General features: G+C 27.6%; 1 protein-coding gene across 1 annotated transcript in view; it reads left to right on the plus strand.

Moving 5' to 3' along the window:
• The first annotated feature begins 4,235 nt into the window (after window positions 1–4,235).
• LOC107458704 (uncharacterized) overlaps window positions 4,236–11,607 on the plus strand; it is a 26,954-nt gene continuing 19,582 nt past the window's right edge. Inside the window, exons 1-4 of the mRNA XM_052251559.1 lie at window positions 4,236–4,383; window positions 6,328–6,505; window positions 7,009–7,059; window positions 11,474–11,604. Of these exons, the coding sequence (XP_052107519.1) occupies window positions 6,329–6,505; window positions 7,009–7,059; window positions 11,474–11,604 (359 nt within the window). The 5' untranslated portion in view covers window positions 4,236–4,383; window position 6,328. The remainder of the gene's footprint in view (window positions 4,384–6,327; window positions 6,506–7,008; window positions 7,060–11,473; window positions 11,605–11,607) is intronic.

The following is an 11,607-nucleotide window of genomic DNA, read 5'->3' on the forward strand; positions in this document are numbered from 1 at the left end:
AACTGACCCTGCTCACTCCTTAAGCGACTCTTTTGCTCAGGTACTTAACGAGACCAAGAAAAATCTCTTGATTGTTTAGTTTAGTAGTTCTTCAATATGGATAAAACGTCAGAAGTGCAATGCTACAATCTCAGTAGTAATTCTTCAATATGGATAAAACTTCACTACAATAAGTCCACTTATAATCATGCATGAATTAATAAGAATCATATCCAAAGGTAAAATAAGAAAGGTTTGAGATAAATAAATTTAGAGCTATAGTGTGAGATTAATAACTTATGATTAAGTTAACTCTTGAGTGTTATTACTTTTACTAGTTGCTGCTGCTGATATGCATATGGTGTGAATATGAAGACTAATAGACTAGGCATATAAATCATCTTCCTAAAACAAACGGAAAGAATAGCAAGATTGTTCATAGTTGGAGACAACATAGCTTGAGTTTGAAATGCCTGTTTCTGCATTTCATGGGCTCATTGCCGTGCATGTATATCATGTTCTCTTGATTTTTCTGAGATTGCCTTTCATTGCACTCACGAGTCTTACTGCCTGCTGCATATGTTTTGTTTGTTTGACAATTCTAGAAACCCAGAATTCCAGCAGTCTGTTAAGGAGTTGAAGCAAAAAGCGGGCGAGCTGAAAGGGGTAAAAGAAGAGTTGAAAGAAAGGTAAGTTTAGCATTGTGGTCGCCATAATGTAATAATAAGCTTCGAATTTAGTTATTAATAGGTTGAGACATACCCTTGTATGTCAAGGCTTGCTCGGAACTTCAATAGAGGGCCTGGGATGATGAAATGGTGAACGCAAAACAAAGCAGAAAATTGATCAGCTGTACAAAAAGGTGGATGGAGTGTGGACTAAAGCTGAAGCTGCTGCAAAGAAGGTACAGTTTATGGTCGTCTTTCATTATTGGAAATATTGGAAAAACGCCAGGCTAACCCTACTATAGATCAAATATGCACTGTAGCGTGTAATATAGAAAAGCTTCTAAATGACCCTACACTGATCTGGATGCAAATTGAAGTATTTAATGGTTTAAAATGGTGCTGTTATTGGGCATAGTACTGCTGTCATTGCCCAAATTCTTTGCTGGTTATCTTATGCAGCAAAAACTTTTGATTCTTCCAAATCAATTATTTTACACATCTAGTTGGGAACTAATGATCCCCTTGATCTACTCTGAATAACCTGATATGTTGCCTGGAATTTGATTAATAATTAGTTTGAAATATCAGCTAATCTTATAGTAGCTATTTCCAAGCTTAGTAATTATAGATGTATTCTTTGAAGGATATCTGATCATTTCATGGACTTTAATTTTGTTTACTTAACAAAACTTAAGCTCATGTCAATATAACCATTAATTAGAATCTCTATTTGTTTAGAAATCTATGGTTTTTTCTTTCTTTCATTTTTTCCCTCAAATGCATTTGCACTGCTTGCAGCATAACTCTTTCTACCCCTGATAAGGTGTGTCCCGTTTAGCTAGTTTCAGTGATACACCCTACACTACAAGGAAGAACCAACCTCAATAGATTTCAAACTATCCTCAACAATTTTCTTCAGATTTTGGATTCCAATTGCACACATTCTCCTATGAAGAACTTTTAATAGCCACCAAGCATTTTGCTTCCTCTGGGATACTCGAAAAAGGAAGTTTTGGCATAGTATATCATGGTAAGAGGGTTTCAAATAATAATAATAATAAAAATTCTGATTGTCTTGTCTCTCTGGTGGTGATTGTATTTTATTTCATTTTATTTTTATTAACTTTGCGATTTAGGTAAACTTCAAGATGGGAGACAGATTTCAGTCAAAGATATATATATACATATACATGACATGCCTTTTAACTTGTATGCATATGAAGGGAATGAATATGTATGTATGAATATGTGCAGCTGTTCTTGGCTAACCAAGAGAAATTCCACAAAGAAGCTGACAAACATTACTGGAAAGCAATAGCTGAGATCATCCCTCGGGAGGTTCCGAACATCGAGAAGAGGAGAGGGAAGAAGGAAGCTGAGAATAAGCAGCCTGCAGTGCATGTAATTCAGGGTCGAAAGCCAGGGAAGCCTACTGATCTTTCAAGAAAGCGCCAAATGATCTTAAAGCTCAAACAGAACCCTCCATCTCACATGATGCCTCAAAAAGAAGACAAGGATTCCAAAAATATGTTGAGGATTATAGTTGATGTATCAATACATTTTCTTTATGCTTTGAATTATATTGACTTGTTTGTTTATTATAGTACCTTTCTCTTAGTTTGATAATACGATAAACTTGTTTATTTTTTGAAATATTATAAATATTCGAATATAAGTTAGATGAAAATTTGTATTCATTAAATTTATATTTATTTTGTATGAAAATAAGTTTATTTTGCAGTGAAAAAATCTAAAAAAAAAATCTATTTTACCTTACTGACGAATTTACAGACGAATTTTCTGTCTGTATTCAAAGTGTGGGAAGATTTTTCAAGGTTCAAATTACAGACGAAAAATCTATCGGAAAATCCGTCTGTAATTACAGACGAAAAATCCGTCAGAAATTTGTCTGCAATTACAGACAGAAAATCTGTCGGAAAATCCGTCTGTAATTACAGACGAAAAATCCATCAAAAAATTTGTTTGTAATTACAGACAAAAAATCTTTCAGAAAATCCGTCTGTAATTATAGACGGAAAATTCGTCTGTAATTACAAATGGAAAATCTGTCGAAAAGTTCGTCGTCTTCGGGAAATGAATGGAGAATTTACAGAGGAAAAATCCGTCGGTAACTGGTGAAATTCCGTTGGTAATTTTTGACGGAAAAAAATCCGTCGGTAAATAATTTCCGACGGAGCTTTTACAGAGGGACAAAATCCATCGGTAATTTCGTCGGTAACCAAAAATCTGTCTGTAATAAAGATTAAATCTATCTGTAAATCTATTTGTATTAATCCATTTTCTAGTTGTGACTAAGGAAGGTGTAAAGTTTTCCACAAAAGGTGATATTGGAACTGCAAACATTGTCTGCAGGCATAACTCTTATGTGGACAAGGTAACAGAGATTTATTTGTTCTTTTTATTAGGAGTACACAAAAATTCATAAAAATAAATCATATTTTTATTAAGAAAATAATTATTTTTTTATTTATAATAAAAAATCTTTATTAAATATAATTTTTTAGAGGGCTGCTACACATACAAGTTTTTTTGGCTTACAAGTTTTACAAGTTGGCACAAGTTCAACAAAACACACGCATTACACTCCACATTCAAGAGTAAAAAAACGCACGTTATTCAACCACTTTCTGTTTTAGAAGCGCACTACTCACCATGCATTATGAACGACTCTTCTTCTTCTTCTTCCTCCATGAAAACGAGTTTTTTGCCAAATTTGAAGATAATGAAACTTCAGAAATACACCCAAACGATTACAGAAATACACCCAAACGGTTACAGGAATTCACCCAAACGATTATAGAAATACACCCAAAGGATTACAGAAATACACCCAAAGGATTACAAAACTACATCCAAAGGATTTAAAAAATACAACCAAAATTCGTTGAAGTACACCTTATGCATAATTCAAAACTCTTTCTCTTTCTCTTCCTCATCTTCTGCTACTTCTTCTTCTTCAAAAACGATTTCAGAGCTTGATGTCAAAAAACAATAGAAATCGAGAATAACGAAGAAAGAAATAGAGAGAAAAGCACGTAAATGAAGAAGGAGAAAGAGAAGACAAGAAACGAAAGAAAAGAAGAAGAAGAAAAGGAAGAGGAAGAAGAACGTGCAGCAAGAAGAAGAAGAATGTGCAGTAAAAAAAACAATGGAAATCGAGAATAACGAAGAAAGAAAACAGAGAGAAAAATACGTAAATGAAGAAGGAGAAAGAGAAGGCAAGAAAGAAAAGAAAAGAAAAAGAAGAAAAAGAAGAGAAAGAAGAAGAAGAGGAAGAGGAAGGTGCAGTGAAAACGTACAGTACAGTTTAAAGTGTGTTATGACTTGTAAATACTTGTATAAAAAAACGCTTGTATGTGGAGAATTATTCAATTTTTTATTATATATAATGTTATCTTTACGTGGATCTCAAAATTAAGGAACTTATTATGCCAAGCCAAGAGGCGTTGACTAAACACCGTGGCATGTTAAGGTGTCATTGTTGAAATGATCCTTGTCACCACAAAAATGTGTGTTATCTTTTGTAACCCTTATTTGATGGCAACCGTAAATTGGTAATGGCCAAAACAAGATCGACTCCAAATCTCATTCCTGGCAACAATAGTTGTTATTCATTCATATTCTTTTGTTGTCACCGAAAAGAGGAGATCGCATCCCATTATCCCTTTGCAAATCCTTCTTGCTAGCCCTGAATCATCTCATCTTTTTCTTGTAAGTATGCATCTATTTTTTTAGCACTTATTACTATTATTATTATTATCTTTAATTTCAGGTGCATCGATCTTAGGTCAGTAGAATTTTGTTGCAACGTACATGGATAGTCATGATTCATTAACTGGTATAGGCTTCATCATGTGTAATATATAAAAAATCAATTTGTTTTCATCTTTTGTATTGAAATTACCATGTCTTTATGGTCTATCTTTAAATGAATAATTATTTCTTCTTTTTGTGATTATTCTCGTTACTTACATTTTTAAATGAAAAATGTTAGAAAATTATTAAAATTTATTTAATAATTTAATAATATATTTTAATCTATATTTTTAAATATTAATAACTAATTAATAAATAAAAATCAATAAATTATGATAATCATTTAGCATTTCTTATCATTTCTCTTTTTAAATATATATGATTGTTGTTGTTGCCTTGTAGTTTTTTTTTTTCGTGATCCTTGTAAATATATACTGGTTAAATTGTCGTACTTCATAGTATGTCAAATTTGTACCTATTTTTTTTATAATTCTCGGCTCATCATATTTGAAATTGTTAGTACTTTTATTTGATAGTTGGTATCTCTCTCCTACTTTGGACATATTCACTATTACATTGTTTGAGAAGAGTCATTTGCAATAAATAACCTATTGAACCAATAAATCTTACTCTATTACATTATCACTTTACAAATTTTTTAGATCTAAACTCTAAATTATTATAAATAATTTCCCGCACATATATATATAAGTTATTATGCAGAATTAGGCTATGTAATTTGATTATAATAATTAATTGGGCGTAGCTATGACTTTATCTGCTTTGTCTTTGACAATCTTGTTTAAAAATTGTTTTGAATCTTTGACTTTCAATTTGTTTGTTTCTAAGTACAATAAAAAATAAAACTCAAGATCACTTTTGAAAAAAAATTGTTCGTTTTTTTTAGTCCATAAAATTCAGTAGAACTGAATCTTCTAATTACATTTTGTAGGTCAATAGAATCCTAAAATTAAACGTACAAAATATGATTTTAATGACTAAAATCACCTACGGAATATAACTTTCAAAATTTTGGTTTTTTTAAAATTTTTGTGATAAAAAAAAGATAAAATGTATTTACCATTTTAGGAAGTTAAGAAAGTACTAATTTTATCTGTTTATTTATTTTTGGTAATTCTTGATATTCTAAAAAAAGTATAAAAAGTTAATTTTTGATTAGTTAATATTAATTCATTTTTTAAATTTTAAAAAATTTTAGTTTTTGAAAAATTTAGAATTTATGATATTGAGTAATTTTAGGTATCAATTTTTCTAAATTAATATTAGCTATTTTTAAATTATTTTATTTACTTTAAATTCTAGACCTTAATTCATAAATTTTTAAGGCCTTAACCCTACATCTTAAATTATAAATCCTAAATTTTAAGTTGACTAATGTTAGCTAACTAAAACTTGATTCTCCTATATTTTTTTATAATTTAGAATTAAAAATTTATAATTTATGATTTAAAATTTAAAATAAATAAAATAACAAATTGGCTTATTTGAGTGAAAAGAAATTGACTTCTTAATATTACACATCTCAAAAATAGTCAATAACGTATAATTTATAGAGAAATAGACAAATAAATTTCTAAATATTTTATCAAATAAAATAAATCTCTCATCAAGTTAAAATACAAACAAATCCCTAACATTTATAAACGGGAGACACATAAAATCTCTTCGCAATGGTTTAAATCTGATTGGAAGAAATCTATGTGTTTTCTATTTATAAAGATGAAGAACTTATTTGTAATTAAATTTAGTGAACAATTTATTTATTTTTGAGATAAAAAAAAAGTAAGGAACCTATTTGCTATTTTTTTTTTCACGGTTTTGATAATTATAGTTATAAGTGCAAATTTAGAATTTTTATTCATCGAATTGGTCTATATGTTAGGATGGCCACAAGTTTTAGCTATTGGGATGATTGCGTTAACCATCGTGACTTAGAAGCAATGTGGAGGGTACCTGAAGTCAAAGCCGAATGGTTAAAAGCTGGAGAAGTCAAAGGTCAAAAGGTTCACCTCTCACGTGATCCTGATGGCCAACCTTATCTAACACAAACTGAAATGAGGGTAATTAAATATAAGAATTCTACCTAAATTAATTTCATTGAGTTTGAAATTTCTTGTTATTTGATACTAATTATAAAATGTATATAAGATGTTATGATGGCGTTCATGGAAACATAAAAGGAAGTTGTCGTTATTAGAATTTGATTAAATTTTTTTTTTAATTTATAAGTTTTTACATTTTCAAGTTTGTACTTAAATTTTTAAATCTGTAACTACATACTAACTAGATTCTTATTAGCAAATATGTCTAAACATATTTTATTAAATTAAATATTTTTAGAACAATAAATATATAATTATAAATTTAATTATAAATATAATGAAATTATAAAGGCTAATAAAATAATTTAATTCAGAATTTGAAAGGCCCGTTTATTTATGAGCTTCTTTTAAATTTTTTATTGGTTTGTGGAAAAAAATATAAAATGGTGAAAATAATAAAAATATATATTTAGATAATCACTTTGTTATTTTTTACTTTGTTTCATGTTGAATATTTTCAGGCTGTCACAGACATTATTATTAGAAGAAACTTTCCTTCACAGATAGACCCTGTATGTCTTTATTTAATTTCAGTATTTTATCTGTCTTTATTCTTTATTTTCTCAACTTTGACTAATATATTGAAGAATGTTGAATAGAACTATAGATATTATCTTTAGATGTTAAGCGTGTATGAGTTGTTACGTGTTAGTTAAGACTGTTAGGCATTTTTAGGGGTAAGTGTAGTCAGAGAGCCCTTATATTTTAAAGAATAAAATATATTTTTTTCTTTAAAATTTATTAAATATTTTAAAAATATTTTTAAATTTTTATTTTGTTTAGGTTTTATTTTAAAAAATTTTAATTTGTATCAAATATATTTTTGATAGCCAAATTTTAAAAAAAAAATAAAACTAATTCAGTAATAATACATAACATTATATTCAATTTTCTTATTTTAAAAGTTGAAATCTAGTATGCCTATTTTTATAGTTTACGGTGACAACAATAATTATATAAGTGTTGTTAAAATTAAATTTATATATTTTTTATATTTAATAATATTTTTTTTGTTTAATTACTTTATTAGTTTCTATAGTTTCGTAAAATTTTTAATTAGGTCCTTATACTTTTATATTTTTTCTTTTAATTGGGTCTTTGCACTAATTTTTTTTTCAATTAGGTCCTTCTTGATAGTAATTGACTTAATTGTATAAGAACCCAATTAAAAAAAATATTAATGCAAGGACTAAATTAAATAAAAAAAAAAGTATAGAGATCCAATTAAAAAAAATTGATGCAAGAACTTAATTAAAAAAAAAGTATAAAAATCTAACTAAAAATTATAAGAACCAATAAAATAATGTAATATTTTTTAAAAAATATTATTAAATAATAAAAAATATTATTTTAATTTTAATAATACTTTTTAAAATACCATATTCACCATGCCATCATAGCATATATATTCTAGAATAATTCATTTAAAATGGCAGTTGCTCCCATACATATTTCAATAGTGCAAAGATATAAAGTGAGAGAAAATAAGAGTAGATCTCTTTTTTTTTTCTTTTCTACAATGAATATATTTTGTATGGAGCTTTTTTTAATGGGAAAAGTATTTTCTGGTCCTTCATGGACTAGGTAATAAAATAAATTAATAAAAAATATTGGAATGAGTTCACAAATAGATAATAATAGTAGTTGGGGATGAATATTAATTGTGAATCTCTAATAATCAGCCTTTTGAACAGCTTTACTATTTTTAACATTCATCATTTTCACCACGCTTCTGTACTTGTTCTTAGAACTACTTCCGTTTTCACTTCCATTTTCACCACGCTTTTTTCTCTTCAAATCATGATCATAAAAAATTATTCAAAATTAGAATTTCTACCACCACTTGCAGCACAAGATGACCCATCTTCGTCATTCATATTATTATTATTATGTTGATCAATCCAGCCAACACAAGTATCGCTATCATCATTTCCAGTTGTCAAGATCGAATTTTTAACTTCTAAATTAGAATTTCCATCAACCCCATCATCCCAAAGCAAATCCTTGAGCTCCTTGTGCACTACGTTGTACAAATTCGAAAGCAAGTAATCAGGCGCATCTGGGTCGTTGAATTTATCATAGATCCCCACGAACATCCAACTGTGTTCCTCCAACACCACCACGTAACGATCCTCCACTACTTTTCCCTGATACCACTAAATATTCTGGTGACTTTCTATTGTCGCTGCAGTTGAATCATCGTCTTCTAAAAAGTTCCATTTGCTGTTAAAATTTACGCTATTTTTTTGTCAGGATTAGGACCAAAAGAGGTCCAAACCAAAGAATAGCACACAATAGCCAACCCGATCTATCTCCCTGCAACTCAGCATCTGCTATCCTGTGACACACCAAACTTGCACTTTTCATCCATGGCGGACCTTCAAAAAAAAGTAATAGCGTTGAACTAGAACAAAAAAAATAACTCATTTAATCTAAAAAACAGCACATCATAATCAATCCGATCTATCTCCCTGCAACTCAGCATCTGCTACTCTGTGACACACTAAGCTTGTACTCATGGCGGATCTTCAAAAAAAAAAAGTAATAGCATTGAACCAAAATTAAAAAAATAATTCATTTAGTCCAAAAAATAAATAAACCGAATTTTATAACTCAAATTGAACCAAATTACGTTGAATCAGTCTGCAAATTTATTAAATTTTAGGTGAAATATAGAATTTTTAATTATTGCTGTACGGGAGCCATTTTGGCTATTAAAATAGTATTTTTCTATTTGATTCACTAAGGTTCAGAAAATACTTTTTCCATCAAAGACATTCTCTACTTTGTATTTTTTTCTATATATATTTTTACTAAGTATCTGAGTTCTTCTTCCTTTTAAAATATGACTAATTATATTTGTTGAATGATGTACTTATAGTTTATCTCTCTCATTCTATTGACTAAGTAATACAGTAACTTTATCTCTCTGAAAACTAACAATATATTACTTTTAAAAAAAAAGTAGAAATAAAAGACGTTTTCAATACTTGAAGGACTTGTTTATGTTTATTTCTAAGAAAATATCTTTTTATATAACAAAATATAAAAATATTTTTTTATTTATTATGTGAAAAAAAATTAAAAAAAAAATCTTTTAAAAAAAGATGTAAATTGTAGTTTTTCAAATAAGATATTTTTCATTTTTCTAGTGTTTTTATTTTTACTACTAGAAATGTATTAAACATGCTAAAAAATAGAAAAAGATTTTTTATTGAAAAAGAAATTTTATCAACTTAATGGCACCCAAACAAACACGAAAATTCTTTTTAAAAAGTCTATCCAAATGTAAAATAATTTGTCTATTGAAAAAAAATCTTTTTTGAAAAAGATGAAAAAAATAAGTATTTTTTAAAAGTTATAATTTTATCAAATTTACAATTAGATTTTTGTATTTTTTTTAATTGAACTTCTACTCTACTTTTAATTTTGTAGTTAGGTCCTTTTCATAACAAAAATATTAAAATTAACAAAATATTCTTTTCAAAAAATATGTGATCAAAGATCTAATTAAGTTCTTAATTATGGGTAACTTCAATTTGTGAAAAAATATTCTAACAACTTTTATACTAACAAAAATTTAATTATAAAATTAAAAATAATATAAGGACTCAATTAAAAAAAAAATATCAGAACCTAATTATAAATTTAGTAAAACTATAAGACCAATAAAGTAATTAAATCCTTTCTAAAATAGGAAAAAGAAGAAAAAACATAACTCTCTAATATTGAATGAAATTATGGCTATCAAACATACTAGCTTAGCTCAATTAGGCTCAGACCACTCAAGTTTGCTTTAGTCATAGGCTATAATTTTCAACCCAAACTGTTTATGGTTTGCTTGACGGATTAAATGGAATGGCCTGTTTACTTTTTTATTTTATTTTTTAAAAAATATTTTAACAAAAAAGTTTATTTTTAGACTAAAAATCTTAAACAAACAATATTTTTTCAGTTGATGAATTGGATTTTTGGATCGAATAAAAAAAATAGCAAAAAATATACAATTTTTTGAAAATATAAAATGAAATTTAAATGGATCATCTATTTAATCTATAAATTAATTCGTTTAATCCGTTATTTTTTTAGATTAATCGAATTTAACCAAAAATTTAAATAGCCTTCATTTTAAAGATAAAATTGGATAAATAAAATGGCTCAGTAAATATAGTCCATTTTGATAGCTATAAATAAAATGATCTATTAAATTATAGTTACCAATGTTTTATTTAATTTGAGGATCTATTTTTCTTCAAAAGCGACAATTAAAAGGGAGTAATGCAAAAAATGTTTTAAATACAAAAAAATGTACACTTGAGATGTATAAAAAAAAATAGTGGTACAATAAGTATCATTTTTCTATTGTAACGGCTTTAAATTTTATTGATTTCCGTTACTTTCATGAAAGAAATTAATACTAATTCTAAAAGTTAAGTACGATTTTGGTCCTTAAGAGATAAGTCAAAAAAAATTTTTATCCACAATCTTCTTTTTTTTTTTACAGAAAATCGTTTCTAATGTTTAACTTGATTTTAAAATTGTCCTTACCTTAGGGACCAAAATCGTACCGAAATGACGACAAACATGGAGGTAGAGGTGGATCATGGACAGCTTCCTTTTTTTTCTTTCCTTTTGCAGGAACAGAAACACTTTTTTTTCTCTTATTTTTTTATTCTATAACTTTTCATTATGGACAATTTAATTTAAAATTTTAATATTTAAGTAAAAAAGACGATTTTAAAATTTAGTTTTAAATCTTAAAGATAATTTTGTATGAAAAAATGATAAGAACAAAAAAATTTTCCACCCGTATCTTAAAAACCAAAATCATAGTTAATGGCAACTATAATTATTAAAGAGCATTATACTTAGACATTATCATTTAAAGGGTCTCATTATTGTTATATCCCTAATTATTTTTTGCAGAGAATGGTTTGTGCTATTGCTGAACTTGAAAGTGATAGACAATTACTTGTTATGCGAACTACCCCCAACTCTAAAGAGCTTACTGTAGGCCTTATGCAAATCTTACCAAAAACTGCTCATTGGTTGATGAGGTA

This window comes from Arachis duranensis, chromosome 7 (assembly GCF_000817695.3).
Source record: "Arachis duranensis cultivar V14167 chromosome 7, aradu.V14167.gnm2.J7QH, whole genome shotgun sequence".
Lineage (NCBI taxonomy): Eukaryota > Viridiplantae > Streptophyta > Magnoliopsida > Fabales > Fabaceae > Arachis > Arachis duranensis.